General features: G+C 45.1%; 1 protein-coding gene across 2 annotated transcripts in view; it reads left to right on the top strand.

The window, feature by feature from the left end:
- The window catches only part of APC (APC regulator of WNT signaling pathway), a 181,619-nt gene that overhangs the window by 77,775 nt on the left and 84,013 nt on the right, over positions 1-19,831 (top strand). For both annotated transcript variants that reach the window (XM_069752824.1, XM_069752832.1), the window contains one exon: positions 16,749-16,901. In XM_069752824.1, coding sequence (XP_069608925.1) covers positions 16,767-16,901 — 135 coding nt within the window. In that variant the 5' untranslated portion in view covers positions 16,749-16,766. The remainder of the gene's footprint in view (positions 1-16,748; positions 16,902-19,831) is intronic.

Raw genomic sequence — 19,831 nt, forward strand, 5'->3', positions numbered from 1 at the left:
TCTCAATGTCTACACCACAGCTATGAGGTATACAGGTAAGACTGGTTTAACCATTCAATTACCTGTATGACTATAGTAATATATAAAAAATTTCCGTGGGGTGACAGATTCCCTTTAACTGATCACAATAGCAGTATTTTAGACCAGAGGTGCCCAAACTTTTACATGTCACTGTTAGTCCTGACAAAGAAGTCAACGCTGTAAATATTAAGTCTTTACATAAACTTGATGTATTTGTCAAAAATTTAAAAACTGATAATTGTCCTGCTCTAACCATAGAAACATCTGACTAAAAGATCTGAAAACACAGAAGCAGCAAACTGTGAAAACCAAAATTTGTTCCAATCTCAAAACTTTTGGCTACAGTTGTTTATTATAATTAGACCAAAGAAGAAAACCTTTTCTGAACATGCGTCTTCTATTCAGATAGGCAACACATTTCTGTTCTGTGTCTATAGGAGTCAGTGGAAAAGTTCAGAAGCTTGTGTACTGACAGTAAAATATACTAATTATTATATACCGTTTGGAACATACGGTAAGTATTTGTTACACTGGCGATTTTGCAAGTTTTCCCACCTACAAAGAATGGAGAGGTCTGTAATTTTTATCGTACGTACAATTCCCCTGTGAGGGAGAGAATCTAAACTAAAACACACAAAATCACATTTTAATGATTATTAAATAATGAAATTGCATTTTATTGCATGAAATAAGTATTTGATCATCTACCAACCAGCAAAAATTCTGACTCACAGACCTGTTGGTTTTTCTTTAGGGTCTGTGTACACGTTGCGGATTTGGCCTTGCGGATCTGCAGCAGTTTTGTACAGTACCATGTAAACCTGAGGAAAACCAAATCCGCAGTGCACATGCTGTGGAACATTCTGCACGGAAACGCTGCGGTTTATTTTCTGCAGCATGTCAATTCTTTCTGCGGATTCCTCAGCGTTTTACCTGTTCCATAATTGGAATTCGCAGGTGTAAAAACGCAGGTGAAATCCGCATAAAAAACACACAAAATCCGCAGGTAATCCACGGTGAATCCGCAGGTAAAACGCCCTGCAGAATCTGCAACATGTGCACATACCCTTAAGAAGTCCTCCTACTCTGCCCTCATTACCTGTATCAATTGCACCTGTTTGAACTTGTTACCAATATAAAAGACACCTGTCCACACCCTCAATCACAATCCAACCTCTCCACCATGGCCAAAACCAAAGAGCTACTTAAGGAGACCAGGGATTGAATTGTAGATCTGCACAAGGCTGAGATGGGCAACAGGACAATAGGCAAGCAGCTTGGTAAGAAGGCACCAACTGTTGGCACAGTTATTAGAAAATGGAATAAACACAAAATGAGTGTCAGGAATCAGCCCAGAACTACACAGGAGGATCTGGTCAATGACTTGAAGAGAGCTGGGACCACAGTCTCAAACATTACTGTTGGTAACGCACTACACCGTCATGGATTAAAGTCCTACACATGTCCAGGCCCATTTTGAAGTTTTCATCAAAAAAGTATTCAGCTGCCTAAATGGCGCTTCCAAAAAAGTCATACATCAAACAAAGCAAAATGGAAGCTATGTGTCATACAATGAGTCAAATTTTATTAGTATGTAATTAAACAATGAAGATAGATTAAAAAAGTGAAAAAGGGGACAAAAGTGCAAAAAAAGCAACTGCTTTAGGAAACACAGTAACATGATGGTGTAACATATGTTAAATACAGAAAATCATGTGAATTTCTACCAATGCAGGGAGAACGGATATACACATAAAAAACATTAAGGAGCAAACCAGCTTAAAAAAAAAACCAAAAGTTATCCATATATCCCCAATCCAACACTAACGGAATTATTCTGCTCACATGTAATAGGGATTTTTGTATCTAGGGTCAATATGAGTAGCCGCAATTGAAGTGCATAAGGTAATAATCCCTTAGGAAAAGCCTTAAGGTACCTTCACACTGAACAACTTAACAACGATATCGCTAGCGATCCGTGACGTTGCAGCGTCCTGGATAGCGAAATCGTTGTGTTTGACACGCAATCTGGATCCTGCTGTGAGATCGTTGGTCGGAGCAGAAAGGCCAGAACTTTATTTCGTCGCTGGATCTCCCGTAGACATCGCTGAATCGGCGTGTGTGACGCCGATTCAGCGATGTTTTCACTGGTAACCAGGGTAAACATCGGGTTACTAAGCGCAGGGCCGCGCTTAGTAACCCAATATTTACCCTGGTTACCATTGTAAATGTAAAAAAACCCAAACAATACAAACTTACATTCCGGTGTCTGTCCCCTCGCCGTCAGCTTCCCGCACTGACTGAGCGCCGGCCGGCCGTAAAGCACAGCAGTGACGTCACCGCTCTGCTTTACGGCCGGCCGGCTGTGTAACAGCTCTCCAGCGACAAAACAGCGATCGGCATCGTTGCCTATATCGCTGCAGCGTCGCTTAATGTGACGGTACCTTTACTGTGGTAGAGGATTTAGGCAGAGAGAGCAGAGTGGAAAAAAGGGGATCATTGGTAGTAAGCGGGTACTGTACCTTTAAGTGGCGCTTGGGGATATATGGATAACTCTTGTTTTTTTTAAGCTGGTTTGCTCCTTAATGATTTTTGATGTGTATATCCCTTCTCCCTGCATTGGTAGAAATTCACATGATTTTCTGTATTTCACATATGTTACACCATCATGTTACTGTGTTCCCTAAAATGGTTGCTTTTTTGCACTGTTGTCCCATTTTGAAGTTTGCCAATAACATCTGGATGATCCAGATGATGCATGGGAGAAGGTCATGTGGTCAGATGAGACCAAAGTAGAACTTTTTGGTATCATCTCCACTCGGCGTGTTTGGAGTAAAAACATGGATGAGTACAACCCCAAAAACAGTGTTCCAACCGTGAAGCATGGTGGTGGAAACATCATACTTTGGGAGTACTTTTCTGCAAAGGGGACATGACGGCTGCACCAAACTGAAGGGAGGATGGATGGCGTCATGTATCGCAAGATTTTGCCCAGTAACCTCATTCCCTCAGTAAGAGCATTGAAGATGGGTCAGGGCTGGGTCTTCCAGCATGACAATGACGTGAACCTCAGATCCAGGGAAACTAAGGAGTGGCTCAGTAAGGCCCCTTTCACTTATCAGTTTTTTGCCATCAGTCGCAATGCGTCAAATTTTGAAAAAAAAAAACGATCCAGCGACTGATGCTGCCGAATCCGTTTTTTCTCATAGACTTGTATTAGTGACAGATGACCTCGCATTTCACCCGTCATTTGCCGGATCCGTAGAAAATTGTCTGTTCGGAGGCCGGAGACGACGGACAAAGTAATGTTTTTTGTGTCCGTCGATGAGAGATGGGAAACCAGTTGGTGAGAAGGTGCACAGGACGGTTTGGTCATGCCCAGGATGTACAGAGGGCTTCATTTGCATAGTTGGCTAAATAAAAATTTCTTGCAAACAAAGAAACAGATTAAAACACTACAGTAAAGGTATAACTTTTATTAGGTTATGACCCCTATAGAGGTGTTGTGCTTGGTTTGAACAGATGCTGTGTTCTTTAATGATATTCAATTATCATTGATTATTCACCATTTTATTTCTCTATTTGAAGCGATTTCTGTTTAATATTAGTTATTGTCCCTTGTCAGGATATCTTCTTCCACAGGAGCAGTTCGGAATATAATAAACGGGTTATATTTAGTGTCTCTGGGTCCAGCGCTGAGTCTCTGCTGCCATTCCCAATATCTGTCATTGTGGGGCACTGCACAGACGCCACCTTGACAGCCAGTCTGTAACCTCACAGGCACTGAGCGGAGTGGTGCATCCTGCCTACACTGGCACAGCCATGGAGCTCATTGATTGGCTGCTGCCCTGTCAGATGGCATCATCGCCATAGCCATTGGGAACAGCAGTAGCAGAGATTGGGAACAGCAGTGGCAGAGACTGACCGTTTGTATTTTTACGAAACTTCACTCAAATAATATTTCCTGAAAAAGAATAACCCCATTTTTCCTGATAACTAGTCGGGTTCCCTTTCTCTCGTCCATCATTAGAGCGTAGACTTGTCGCATGCCCTTTCATACTTACTATTGCTCGCTGTCTCGTTATTGTCAAGGAGTACCCTTAGATCTGGGTGTGGACTCCCGACTACTACAGGTCGCCCCATCCAGTGTAGAGCGTAGACTTGTCACGTGCCCCTTTCATACTTACTATTGCTTGCGATCTCGTTATTGTGAAGGAGTACCCTTAGATCTGGGTGTGGACTCCCGACTACTACAGGTCGCCCCATCCAGTGTAGAGCGTAGACTTGTCACGTGCCCCTTTCATACATACTAATGCTCGCGATCTCGTTATTGTCAAGGAGTACCCTTAGATCTGGGTGTGGACTCCCGACTACTACAGGTCGCCCCATCCAGTATAGAGCGTAGACTTGTCACGTGCCCCTTTCATACATACTAATGCTCGCGATCTCGTTATTGTCAAGGAGTACCCTTAGATCTGGGTGTGGACTCCCGACTACTACAGGTCGCCCCATCCAGTGTAGAGCGTAGACTTGTCACGTGCCCCTTTCATACTTACTATTGCTTGCGATCTCGTTATTGTGAAGGAGTACCCTTAGATCTGGGTGTGGACTCCCGACTACTACAGGTCGCCCCATCCAGTGTAGAGCGTAGACTTGTCACGTGCCCCTTTCATACTTACTATTGCTCGCGATCTCGTTATTGTGAAGGAGTACCCTTAGATCTGGGTGTGGACTCCCGACTACTACAGGTCGCCCCATCCAGTGTAGAGCGTAGACTTGTCACGTGCCCCTTTCATACATACTAATGCTCGCGATCTCGTTATTGTGAAGGAGTACCCTTAGATCTGGATGTGGACTCCCGACTACTACGGGCCGCCCCGTCCAGTGTAGAGCATAGACTTGTCCCGTGCCACGTGCCCCTTTCATACATACTAATGCTTGCGGTCTCGTTATTGTGAAGGATTACCCTTAGATCTGGATGTGGACTCCCGGCTACTACCGGACGTCCATTCAGTTTTTTCCCTCATAATGTCTGACAGTTATTTCCTGTTAACATCGCTAGCTGTCATGTCGGATGGACGCAGATCGCGGTGGCGGACACAGGAAGTGAGAATGTTTGTATCATTATAAAAATAGCTGCCCAGATTACAGGACACAGTAGTCTGTTGTCCTGGTTTCATCTCTGCAGAATTTTCTTTGTTCCTTACTAGGCTAAAGGCTATGCCAAATGGCTCTTTTTGGGAAAAAGAAACAAAGGCCATTTTTTTTTTCTTGATTACTTATGTATACTCCATGGTGAGTACCTTATGGTGGCATCCTTGCTGCATTTGCACCCCTTTTTATGATCTTTTCTCATTTTTGGTTTATTACAGAGGATGGCCACTTTAAGAATTTTCTTTCCTTAAATGCATAGATTCGGTGCGAAAATATCATTTTTTGCAATGGTCTCATAGTAGCACTTTTTTTTTCTTTTGCAGGCTTCTTGTTTTCCTGCCCATACAACTTTGATGTTTTCAGTAGTCATGAGTCAGCGGAGAGTAGTTCTGAAAATACAGATAAGAGAGTTACATAAGGGGCTGACTGATGAATTCTCAGTTGACTCATTCTGCGGTGCAACATTTTAAATTAAACCTGATTTAACCTTAATTAAACCTATTTAGGTAACAGAACATAATGATGAACATGAACAACCCCTTTGACTACCTTCAGAATGTCTAATAAGGGTATGTGCACACGATCCGGAGTTGCTGCGGATTGGACGCTGTGTACTTGTGCAACGGCCAGCTGTGACCGCATAGTGGAGGGGATTTCAAGAAATGCGTCCATACTTACCTGTCCCCGTTTTGCCATATACAGTAATCCTCCCAATCAAGCGGATTTTGTGTAAACCTTACACCAAAGTGAACATTCTGGGTTGGGCCAGTTGCGTTACTGGTGGGGTCAGGGTGTGATCAGAGGCGGGCTCGGGGCAGGATTTACACATCCTTATTCCCTCCAATAGAAATGTTGGTAAGTATGCCAAGAAAACCATTCTTCCCCTGTCTCTATCAAAGGCCTCCTCTGCCCCAGAAAAAAAATATATATATTTAACTCATCCCCTGCCGCCTGAGTTCATTACCACCTCGGCTTCAGATACACATGTAGTGCCACAAATAGTCCCTGCAGCAAGAGGAATAGACATCCATTTCCTGCGGATCTGGGAAGCAGCTGCAGGCATAAAATCCTAGCAAATTCAGTATATATTTCCTTCTTTTCTTCAGCTCTTGATCTTTATTCACAGCTGATAATGACCAGAAGTATAATTTTTTTTTTTTAACCAATTGCATCGGTTATAGAGAAAATGGCGTGCACTCAGTGGATAATTAGATAGCTGCTGGCTGAACGTGGAAGTAATCCAGTCAAAGTCATACATTGAAGAAGACAGCCGCACTCAGGTTTTGAATTTTTGAATGCATAACAAGAGCAAAAGTTTATTCCAGTCACCACAACATGAAGGCAATTTTAGAGAAGGTCTCCGTAGTAGGTTTACAGTGAGTAACGTTTCGGCCCCGTGATGGGTCTTTATCAAACCTCACTTAAGAGAAAATAGGAGAAATGGAGCTGTAATGAAGAAGAAATCTGTAGAGTTTCCCAGTACGGGCAATAATCCATATACGTAGGGATCCGGTATGGCACGGAAGGGGCCTGTCCCTGAGAATGCTGGGAAAACTGGAGCCGACACGTCAAATTGCCTTCATGTTGTGGTGACTGGAATAAACTTTTGCTCTTGTTATGCATTCAAAAATTCAAAACCTGAGTGCGGCTGTCTTCTTCAATATATTTATTTAATTGCACCAATTTTAATTGATTTTGGACACCTTTGCAATCCGTCTCCCAAGTCCCAACTCCTCAGCAATTGCTCGTTTGTCAGATTTGAGGGCCATCTTTGTTTCTTCACCACATGGCCTTGTAATCTTCTGCGTCACCTTATAATGTCAGCGCATCAGAAGAAGTCACCATAAATATACTGTGGGGGGGGTGCTTAAAGTGTAAAATCCGGATTGAGAGGGCCCTGCTGTGATTGTCGCCGAGGGTGGGAGTGTTTGGTCTCTGACATAAGGCAGACTACACAGAATCCAGATTAACTCTTAGATTATGCGATTTCTGTGAGTGGGTCTTGCCGTTCCCCATAACACAGAGGTGAAGGATGTGAATTGTGTCTAAGTTACTGGAAGGTCTACACACACAGCATTTTGGATTTCGGTTTTGTGGTGCATTTCTTTTTTTTTTTTTTCCTTCAAGACCCCGCATACACTAGATGTACTTTTGAGATGTTTTCCCAGTATCCTTCTTTATTCGGCTGCATGGCATTATATGGTGAAAACAAAGTATGACTTCTTGATCACTGGACCCACACTGATCGGCTGGTCCCCCGTTACACGGCAGATGCAGTTCACATGCCGGCCATGAGTCCATTCATTCTCTACGGGGCTTTTTCTGGCAGGCCCATAAAGCATGGAAGGAGCCACAGGTGGGCGTCCATCTTGCCTACTCATTTTGTAACGGGGGTAAAAATTCCTCAGATGTGCCAATTGCTATGGATCTCGGCCGTGGCAGTCAGCGAGTTATCGCCTATCCTGAGGTTTTCACTGAACAACACTTTTGTTTTTCTTCAGCCATAAAGAATGCTGTAACATAGAAAAGCATTCTGGCCTGCCCTGATTGCGCACTCTGTACTTTCTGATGGGTACAGATGGACATGTGACCACAGCAGCCAGTGATTGGCTGCAGAGGTCACATGTCATCCTGAATGAGAAGTACAGGGACATCAGGAATAGGCACAGTGGTGGGGATCGGTAAGGTGAAAATGACCCCCAACAAATTAGTGCAACGAAAAATGGATGTAAAAACAAAAAAATACAATTTTATAGCTTTTCCACAAAGGTTTTAAAATTACTGTAAAAAACTAGTGTATGGTGGAGGAGCTGGCCTTCTGTGATCTGCTCCCCTCTCCATGCTCGGGTGAGTGTGATCAATACTGCAGCGTCATGGGCGCCTCGGGGCAGTGATCGATAGCGTCCACCGCAGCCCGCGTGGTGATCAGTCAGCACAGCTCTCTGAGCGCAGAAGGATGGCCGCCTCCTGCCTGTACAGTGAGTGCCGAGGACTGCAGCAGACAGCAGCTTCCCTGCTTAGCACATGAGGACTGCTTTCTGGCTATAGAGCATAGTGGTCTACATGGCTTCCTTGCCCCGTGTGCAGGAGGGCAGCCTGCTCTGTCAGTCGCTGATAATACGCAGAATCATCTGGCCCTGAATATCTGCAGCCCTCCCTGAGTGCCCTGTCACTCCACATTGCCTATGGCTGGCTCACATTGTTCACGGACTTTACATATACAGGAACTGACAAAGAATTTTGGCATCGACATGAAGAGTATCTTTAGCTTGTTTAAAATACTTAACATTTACAAAGGATGTGCAGAAGTGGAAAACATTTCAGCCCGTGCCATACAGTGACTCAGCCCCGAGTATTAAATCCAGATCTCACGGCTACCTATCCAAGAAGCAATAATAGGGGCTTCTATCTGTCAGGAGAGCCTTTGGTAAGAGGGGGCTCTCGTCCATTGGATCCTCATCTGGGAGAGCTGCGAACACTCACTGTCCTGCACTGTCACATGGGCCACTGATATGAATGGCTGGCAGATTTGCTGCAGTGCACGGCCAGGGGCTTCTCCCCCGGTAGCTGGGGGTTGGATATCGGCAGCGGTTCTCTGATATCATCGGTGGTTCTCTGATATCGGCGGAGGTTCTCTGATATCATCGGTGGTTCTCTGATATCGGCGGAGGTTCTCTGATATCGGCGGCAGTTCTCTGATATCAGCGGTGGTTCTCTGATATCATCGGTGGTTCTCTGATATCGGCGGAGGTTCTCTGATATCGGCGGTGGTTCTCTGAATATCAGCGGTGGTTCTGATATCGGCGGCAGTTCTCTGATATCGGCGGTGGTTCTCTGATATCGGCGGTGGTTCTCTGATATCGGCGGTGGTTCTCTGATATCGGCGGCGGTTCTCTGATATCAGCGGCGGTTCTCTGAATATCAGCGGTGGTTCTCAGATATCAGCAGTGGTTCTCTGAATATCAGCGGTGGTTCTCAGATATCAGCAGTGGTTCTCTGATATCAGCGGTGGTTCTCTGATATCAGCGGTGGTTCTTTGATATCAGCGGTGGTTCTCTGATATCGGCGGAGGTTCTCTGATATCGGCGGTGGTTCTCTGAATATCAGCGGTGGTTCTGATATCGGCGGCAGTTCTCTGATATCGGCGGTGGTTCTCTGATATCGGCGGTGGTTCTCTGATATCGGCGGCGGTTCTCTGATATCAGCGGCGGTTCTCTGAATATCAGCGGTGGTTCTCAGATATCAGCAGTGGTTCTCTGAATATCAGCGGTGGTTCTCAGATATCAGCAGTGGTTCTCTGATATCAGCGGTGGTTCTCTGATATCAGCGGTGGTTCTCTGATATCGGCGGAGGTTCTCTGATATCGGCGGTGGTTCTCTGAATATCAGCGGTGGTTCTGATATCGGCGGCGGTTCTCTGATATCGGCGGCAGTTCTCTGATATCGGCGGTGGTTCTCTGAATATCAGCGGTGGTTCTCTATCAGCGGTGGTTCTGATATCGGCGGCGGTTCTCTGATATCAGCGGCGGTTTTCTGAATATCAGCGGTGGTTCTCAGATATCAGCAGTGGTTCTCTGATATCAGCAGTGGTTCTCTGATATCAGCGGTGGTTCTCTGATATCAGCGGTGGTTCTCTGATATCAGCGGTGGTTCTGATATCAGCGGTGGTTCTCTGATATCGGCAGTGGTTCTGATATCGGCGGCGGTTCTCTGATATCGGCGGCGGTTCTCTGATATCGGCGGAGGTTCTCTGATATCAGCGGTGGTTCTCTGATATCAGCGGTGGTTCTGATATCAGCGGTGGTTCTCTGATATCGGCGGCGGTTCTCTGATATCGGCAGTGGCTCTCTGATATCGGCGGAGGTTCTCTGATATCGGCAGTGGTTCTGTGTTTCTGTTGTGTGCACATAACAGATCTGCTGCACCATGGATGCAACCGCACCAGAAAACCCCACTGACTATAATGGGGATGTTTTTGGTTTTCTTTATTGTATCTGTTATTTTACTACTGCATAATGTAGCATTGTGACTTTGTGATGAGATAGGTAGCAGAAAAACTCTACAGAATAACACATTTTGTGAATGTATTGCACATTCACCACAGATTGAGACAGCCCCTTCAGGTTATGATCAGAAAATGCTGTTCCCAGCAAATCAGTCGTTTGGACTTTAGCGTAATCATCATTCTCATCAGGTCACGTCCAGCTTATCCAGTAAGCGAGCTAAAAATGCCCAGAAGAGCACATCGTGGGGAATGTAACCAATGTGACTACTGGCCCTTCACAAGTGTCTGCGGTATGATCACTCAGCAGCGCATTGCGGTAGATTTTCTTTCTAAAATGTTCTTGCAGCCACTTGATCACCTATGAGGAGTATTTGGCTCCTGCGCCCATCCTGTGGACAGAGCAGGATATAAATAGTAGTGTGGGAATTATCCACGATCAGAACCTAGAGATGAGGGCATTCGCTAGGTATTATAACGAATGGAGATGACTGCAAAAACCAACAGCAGTGATGGCCCCTACACGCTTTGGGCGAGATTTTTCTATATTGCGTGGAAATAGGGTCATATATTTTCATAACAGCCAATAGGATTCCACCATTTAATTTTAGAGGCTCACTACAGTCCTGCTCATAATTATGGGAACCCATGAGGTGTACGTACAGAATGTGGAATATCTCCTGAAAAAGACACTTCTGTTACTGTGTAGTGGCTACCCTCCCCAGATTGAGAGCATTCCCAACTTGGAGGAACCCTGTAGGACAACCTCTGTAAGAAGCCCCCAGACTGAGGACCCTCCATACAGCAGCCCTCATTTCTGCTTTCTAGAACAATATACAATACATATGATTTGGGAGATAGATGAATTTATAAGCAGCTTTTTTTTTAAGGTTTGGCTTAAAGAGACCTGTCATCAAAATCATCCACTAAAGGTATGGGCAGAATGGCTCTGTCATCCTGATTTCATACGCACCTTTAGTGTAAAAATCTGCAGCCTGGTTTTTGTTAATTCATCATGATGAATTTCGATTTCCTCAGTGCTTCAAGCAGGACCCAATTGTCTAACTCAATGACTAGCCAAGATTTCATCCTGCGCATTTGCCACCTCCAGCGCCATTATCGTGAAGATCACCGGAGGTCGATATGTGCATGCGCCGGCACCATTGTCATGAAGACCGCCACCAGCAAGAGCACCGCCCACCGCTAAGAGGCACCAGCCCAAAATTTAAGTGAATGCAACAGAGGAAGCAGCGGGGCCGCGGCTAAGCCCTCTAACCAAAGACCCTACCTACAGGCCCGCCCCAAAGTACAGAGGAAACCAAAATGTATCATGTCTTAAAGAAAACCAGGCTGCAGATTATTACACTACAGCTATGTATGAAATCAGTGTGACAGCGCCATTCTGCCCATACCTTCAATTTTACATGGATGATCCTGCTGACAGGTTCTCTTCAAGCTTGTCAGCTTTGCTTGGTCAGAATTTCAGTGGTTCTTTCCCCCCATAAATGAGCTTAGTTTCTATCACTGCGTCTGATTTTGGGTGAAATGCCATGTATGAATGAACATGCAGTTAATCCAGAATCCTATAATCAGTAGGCAGCTGACACTGGCTCTCATAAAGCCTCTTGTGTCCGCTAAAACACTGTTTGCAAAGGGAATAATCCAGATAAGAGCCAGTAGTATATAATGGAGAGACGCCGTTTCACCTTGGAGTTGTCAGTTGCCATGAATATAAATAGTTTGTTTTTTACATGTCTTAAATATTGCTGTCCTGAATCTGACATGTTTTTTCCTCCCTGCTGCTCCTTTTCCCTATATGTAAATCTAGTCTTATTAGCCAATATGTTGTGTTCCCCATCTCCTCTTCTCTGTGGGCGTCCTGAGGACTACGTCTCCTTGACTAACAAATTATTATTATTTATTTATATAGCACCATTGATTCCATGGTGCTGTACATGAGAAGGGGTTACATACAAGTTACAGATATCACTTACAGTAAGCAAACTAACAATGACGGACTGATACAGAGGGGCGAGGACCCTGCCCTTGCGGGCTTACATTCTACAGGATTATGGGGAAGGAGACAATAAGTTGGGGGTTGCAGGAGCTCCGGTGTTGGTGAGGCGGTAGCTTCGATAGTGATGAGGCGGCAGCGGGGTCAGTGCAGGCTGTAGGCTTTCCTGAAGAGATGAGTTTTCAGGTTCCGTCTGAAGGATCCGACTGTGGTTGATAGTCGGACGTGTTAGGGCAGAGAGTTCCAGAGGATGGGGATATTTGGGAGAAGTCTTGGAGGCGGTTGGATGAGGAGCTGATAAGTGTGGAGGAGAGAAGGAGGTCTTGGGAGGACCGGAGATTGCGTGAGGGAAGATATCGGGAAATTAGTTCAGAGATATATGGAGGAGACCGGTTGTGGTTGGCTTTGTAGGTCCGTATTAGTAATTTGAACTGGATACGCTGAAGGAATGGGAGCCAGTGAAGAGATTTGCAGAGGGGGGGAAGCGGAGGAGTAGCGAGGAGAGAGATGAATTAGTCAGGCAGCAGAGTTAAGGATGGATTGGAGAGGTGCAAGGGTGTTAGCAGGGAGGCCACAGAAATGGATGTTGCAGTAGTCAAGGCGGGAGATGATGAGGGCATGCACAAGCATTTTAGTAGATTGGGGGTTGAGGAAAGGACGGATTCTGGAGATATTTTTGAGCTGGAGGCGACAGGAGGTGGAAAGAGCTTGGATGTGCGGTGTGAAAGACAGGGCAGAGTCGAAGGTTACTCCGAGGCAGCGGACTTTGGGTACGGGGGAAAGCATGATGTTATTGACTGCGATAGATAGGTCAGGTAAGGAAGATTTGTGGGATGGAGGAAAGATGATGAGTTCAGATTTGTCCACATTGAGTTTGAGGAAGCGAGAGGAGAAGGAGGATATGGCTGATAGGCACTCTGGGATTCTGGACAGCAGAGCGGTGACATCTGGGCCAGAGAGCTAGATATGAGTGTCATCATCTAGATCTAGATGAATTTACAGTGCAGTGTGAGCAACAAATCTACACCTGCACCAGAATTGCAAGAACTGGGAGTATGAGACAGAAGCCATATCTTCCACCCATATGCAAAGCGTTTATATTATTCTTTTATGGAATGAAATAATGCCAACTGCAGAGCTTAGCCATAGAGTAAAAGAAACCCCGGCGTGTACTGCCACACTGGCGCCCGCTGGGTGATGGGAGGCATCACATACACTACATGTACGCCGCTCCCCCAGTGTCGGGGGTAACATTTCAGGCTGATCTTGTGATCAGGTCCTGATCGAAGCATTATGCTGCATCTATGGAAACAGCCCTATTCATGTGCACACATCCTGCACCTTCTCCCACTACAACGTCCCCAGTGTCAGGCTGGCTTCTTCAATAGCCGAAGGAAACCAATTCTCAAAAATGAGGATATCCTGCCTCCCCGGCACTTACAGAGGGCCGTGTCTGAACATCTGATGGGGCACCACAGAGGTGGCGTACTTCTGGCAAGTGACAGGTCCCCATTATGTGTTACTGGGCTTCACCATGGCGGAGGACGCTGCGTGAGGCGGAGGACGCTGCGTGAGGCGGAGGACGCTGCGTGAGGCGGAGGACGCTGCGTGAGGCGGAGGACGCTGCGTGAGGCGGAGGACGCTGCGTGAGGCGGAGGACGCTGCGTGAGGCAGAGCAGCAGCCATCCAGAATTTTTATTCCAATACTAAACCTCCTAAATCCGTCTTTATTCTGCAGCCATGTAACCCTTGGTTTTTCACTCTTCCCTGATTTTCAGAGGATTGCACGCCACTGATAAAGGCTTTTGGGATTATTTAGCACAGTGCTTTTAAATTACAGATTTTAAGCCGTCGTCTGAAGCAGGTAATTTCAAGTCACATGTCAGCCGTGGCCTACTTCTACATGCCCGTTTAACCCCCCAAAATGTTCACAAGTCTTTCGATGAGCCCTTTTCCTGAATGGGACTTCAAATTATTGTAAATTCTATCAAGTCTGTGAAGTAAAGAATAATAATTTAGCAATTATGCATTTATTCAGATTTATGTGAGCACATTTTTTGCCCTTCAGTTATCGTTATTCTTATACACTGCTATCCCTCCTTGTCCCATTTTAGCTTTGGATCCATTATAAACGAGCAGTACTTTAAGGTGGCTGACAGTGCAGGTGCACACAAAATACTCCAGTATACTGAAAACTGGCGTGCTTCCCCCGCGGCGTGCTTCCCCATGGCGTGCTCCCTTTATGAGGATGCTATTATACAAGCATTATAATTTTTGTGTAACTGATATATTATAAGATAATTTTTAAGTATGACCGCCTATTCTAATGACTAGTTGCACCTCCCTTTTTTTTTGTACTAGCATACAGTGCCTACAAGTAGTATTCAACCCCCTGCAGATTTAGCAGGTTTAATAAGATGCAAATAAGTTAGAGCCTTCAAACTTCAAACAAGAGCAGGATTTATTAACAGATGTATAAATCTTACAAACCAAAAAGTTTTGTTGCTCAGTTAAATTTTTATAAATTTTAAACATAAAAGTGCGGGTCAATTATTATTCAACCCCTAGGTTTAATATTTTGTGGAATAACCTTTGTTTGCAATTACAGCTAATAATCGTCTTTTATAAAACCTGATCAGGCCGGCACAGGTCTCTGGAGTTATCTTGGCCCACTCCTCCATGCAGTTCTTCTCCAAGTTATCTAGGTTCTTTGGGTGTCTCATGTGGACTTTAATCTTGAGCTCCTTCCACAAGTTTTCAATTGGGTTAAGGTCAGAAGACTGACTAGGCCACTGCAACACCTTGATTTTTTGCCTCTTGAACCAGGCCTTGGTTTTCTTGGCTGTGTGCTTTGGGTCATTGTCTTGTTTGAAGATGAAATGATGACCCATCTTAAGATCCTTGATGGAGGAGCGGAGGTTCTTGGCCAAAATCTCCAGGTAGGCCGTGCTATCCATCTTCCCATGGATGCGGACCAGATGGCCAGGCTGAGAAACAACCCCACAGCATGATGCTGCCACCACCATGCTTGACTGTAGGGATGGTATTCTTGGGGTCGTATGCAGTGCCATCCAGTCTCCAAACGTCATGTGTGTGGTTGGCACCAAAGATCTCGATCTTGGTCTCATCAGACCACAGAACCTTGAACCAGTCAGTCTCAGAGTCCTCCAAGTGATCATGAGCAAACTGTAGACGAACCTTGACATGACGCTTTGAAAGTAAAGGTACCTTATGGGCTCGTCTGGAACGGAGACCATTGCGGTGGAATACGTTACTTATGGTATTGACTGAAACCAATGTCCCCACTGCCATGAGATCTTCCCGGAGCTCCTTCCTTGTTGTCCTTGGGTTAGCCTTGACTCTTCGGACAAGCCTGGCCTCAGCACGGGAGGAAACTTTCAAAGGCTGTCCAGGCCGTGGAAGGCTAACAGTAGTTCCATAAGCCTTCCACTTCCGGATGATGCTCCCAACAGTGGAGACAGGTAGGCCCAACTCCTTGGAAAGGGTTTTGTACCCCTTGCCAGCCTTGTGACCCTCCACGATCTTGTCTCTGATGGCCTTGGAATGCTCCTTTGTCTTTCCCATGTTGACCATGTATGAGTGCTGTTCACAAGCTTGGGGAGGGTCTTAAATAGTCAGAAAAGGCTGGAAAAAGAGATAATTAATCAAAACATGTGAAGCTCATTGTTCTTTGTGCCTGAACTACTTCTTAATACTTTAGGGGAACCAAACCGAACTCTGGTGGGTTGAGGGGTTGAATAATAAATGACCCTCTGAAAAGACTTTTCACAATTTAAAAAAAAAATAAACAAAGGAATAACATTCTTTTTTGCTGCAGTGCATTTCACACTTCCAGGCTGATCTACAGTCCAAATGTCACAATGCCAAGTTAATTCCAAATGTGTAAACCTGCTAAATCTGCAGGGGGTTGAATACTACTTGTAGGCACTGTATATGACATGTCTTGGGAAAGGGTTCCTGTTGCGTTTTATGGAGGTGGCCCTATCAGATTTCACATTTCTTTGATAACTCTTTAAATTGCCGGAAGGGGCACTTGGCATTCTTGGCATTCTCTGAGGGCACACGCCGGGGCCTGATCTCCACATACAGTAGATGGCGGGCCAGCTGGTGGCAAATCCTATCAATAATGCAGTAAATGTTCCAGATGTGGATATCACTATGTTATGGGATATCTGGGCAAAGGATGTCACAAAAGTATACGGTATATATTCTATATCTACAGTAGTTCTAAATCGTTCTGGTCGCCACCTTATATAGGTAACTGTTCACTCTAGTTCTGTTGTTTGTTGTTTTTTTTTTATTGATTTTCCACCAGGTGTATAAACTATTCCTTTGTGGTGCAGTAACGCCTGCTGGTGATCAGGATACTGCGGATCTGGCCACGTCCGTCACTATGTAGTACTTTTTAGCGTGTGTATAAACGGGAATACTTTGTCCATGAGGCCTTCCACTTGTATCTAACAATCGCCTCCTGTTCCAATATATGACCGTCGTTTCTCTGTGCTTCAGTAGTTACTTTGCCCTTTCTCCTCTCCAGGCCTGGGGGTAGCCCAGCATGGCTGCGGCTTCGTATGACCAGCTGTTAAAGCAAGTGGAGGCGCTGAAAATGGAGAACACAAACCTTCGACAGGAACTAGAGGATAATTCCAATCACCTTACAAAACTAGAGACTGAAGCGTCCAACATGAAGGTATGAAGATCAGCAAACGTCCCGTTCTCTGCAGCCAGTACGTGTGCGGGCAGAAACGCTACACTCAGTAGACCACAATCCTCCTGTCCAGGAGAGCGATCGATCAGGAATTAGATTTTAATATGCTCAATAAGTCATTCATTTGTCCCACAAGACCAGAGACTGGAGGACATGATGCATTTTCCCATGTTCCGGGTCATGTGTTATATAGGATGATGAACCTTTCCCAGTGCTGGGTCTTATTTTTGTGGTAAGCTAAATGGGTCCAAGTTGGCATAAGAATATAATGAAGAATATTAAAGGGAATCTGTCACCAGGTTTTTGCTATGTAATCTGAACATTCAAGAATAAAGGTGTACCATAAATCAGGTATAACATAAATATTGTCTTTAAAAACAGTACACTTTATTTGTAATATAATATATAAGTGACCATAGACACACACCAATGGTGATAAATGCAAAAAAAAAGGGCTAGTAGTATGAAATCGGGATAAACGTGGTCAAAAATAGTTTAGTCACTAATACTGCCCTAAATGTAGTCCCTACAATTGATCCTACCTGACCGCGGAGTTTGGCACCCTAGAAGTATTGCAGATGGCACCCCCTCTCAGCCACGGATGGCCCTGCTAGGCCCTCAATAGACCCTAATGATATTTGTGCAGGTTATAATCTCTATATACGAAAAGCCATGCCGGTCATAAGTAAATATAACGTATCAATGGACATGGAACTATACTGCAAACACAAACCATATGCGCAAAATGTACTAAGAACCATCAGCTATGTCAATGACTGCTCAGACCCCGGCATGGATCTCATCTATCCGCATAGGTGGCCATTAAGATAATGGAATGCTTATCTCCTGTCTGTGTCAGCAATGTGGTTATTGGGTAAAATAGATTTGATTATATCAACCCATGATAAAGACAGTGCTTGAAAAACATGGTGTTAATCAAAGAGCACCCATGGGTGTGAAATGTACTCAATCATCCAGATATTGTGCCTCGACGCATGTCCTGGTGTGCAGAGGACGTGGGGTGCACATGGGCGTGCGCGGGCACATGTGCGTTAGCCGGTGGCACACACGCGTCTGCTTTGATGTATGGCTCTCATGTTTGTACGCAGACGCACCCGCATGCGTGGTGGCCGGTATGATACCTGTTATGCCTGTGCCCACTTTATGCGTATAATATGCACATGCGCTGTGCGTCATCATTTATCACATGCAGGAGCATATAGACGACATAATGTAAACTGAAGTGCAGCCATTAGTGACCACTGACGATGTGACGTCATCAGTCAGGCCATATTACACCTGGGGCATCTGAAGTGGGCATCTGCTATATTTCTCCATGGGCCTCCTATATCTGGAGGGTGGCTTGCCTACATCAGGCTGCTCTCAGATAAGTTAGCAAGAACCTGTCGATGTTCCCTTTAATTAAGAAATGACCTGTATCCACCTCCTGTCATTGGCGTCTTGCAGGGATCCTGTAGCCAAGAAGCGTTCGCTGATCGGCTGCAGCCTTCACATTTTGCCCAAACAGGAAGAGAGAAGATTCTTGCTGTTCTTCTTCCATAAAGGGCACAATATAAATGGCAATATAGAAGCAATGCCCAGCAGACCCCTGTTCTCCTGAATGCACAGCATTGTGTTTTCCTATTGCTTATAATCTTTGGGATCCCTGAGGGAGCAACCCCTGAGCCCCTCAGCATTCTGAGAGCAGCGCCCTGTAGAGCCTCATCTTCAGTGGGAAGGAAACATTTGTGGATTCATAAACGCTGCTGAAGAAATGATGAGAATCCCAAGTACAAGGAGCTGTAGTTTTGTGGGTTTTTTTGTTTATTTTTTTATATAATAAACCCAATAGTGGTTGACTATTTTACAGTCCCATAGAAAATGAGGCAGAGGTCAAGCATGTGCACTTCTGCTCTATTAAAGGCTGGCCCCTGCTGAACCTCGTTTTTTGGATCCAGAGCGCCATCCTGTGTAGTGTTTGGGGGCCCCAGTGATCAGTAAGCTACTTCCTATGCTGTGGGGGGGAAATACCCCTTTAACTCATAATGAAGTATACAGGATTAGAATGTGGTTTGCTTATATGGTGTGAGGACGGCGAGGCCAAGCTGATATTTTGCTCTAGGCCCTCTGATGTGATATTAATGGACTTGGTTTGTGACTGCTTCCTTATTATTGGCACTTGACATCCGGATTTAATTAAATCGAACACAATATCCCAATATAATGAAGTGGTAATTGGCGATTTGCACTGTTTTTCTCTCTCTGTTCCACTTATCCAACCCCGTGGACACACCGTTCACTTCCTTCTCCCCCAGATAAAATGTATTGACCATCTTCTCTTCTGTGATCCTTTGGGACGTGTGTTAATGAGCAGCGAACATGTGTTTTGTGTGTACTATTTGCGTAATTAAAGGCGTTCACCAGCCCTGTTTGTTTTGCATTTTCTCCCCATCCTCCAAAAAAAAAAAAAAAAAAAAAACAACCAGCAAGCTGAGAAATGAATCCAATAAGGACCACATAAATTAAACTCAGGGCATGTGGTAGTGACACTTGTATGGGACATGCTAAGGGGCTGACTGTACTACACAGCCAGCTTAGGCCTGTAGCAGCAGCGGCTGCTGTTTCACCACTTACCGTAAATGCCGCTGGCAATCCCTGACAGCAGTATTGAAATGTTGTCATTTCACCATCCCCCACAGCGCAATCATGGGGGCTCTTGGCTTGTTATGGCAGCCTGCAACCTGCTGAAGCCCCTATCACTGCCATCTTGGTTCTCCTATGAAGCTTAGCCACAAACTGAGCTTCAAAGGGGAACCGTGATTTCACTACTTACTGCAATACTGTGGTATTGTGTATATAGTGTAAGCAAGCAAATGATCCCAGGTTCCCCTACGGAGACTAAAAAAGGAGCA

The sequence above is a fragment of the Ranitomeya imitator genome, chromosome 1 (genome assembly GCF_032444005.1).
Source record: "Ranitomeya imitator isolate aRanImi1 chromosome 1, aRanImi1.pri, whole genome shotgun sequence".
NCBI lineage: Eukaryota > Metazoa > Chordata > Amphibia > Anura > Dendrobatidae > Ranitomeya > Ranitomeya imitator.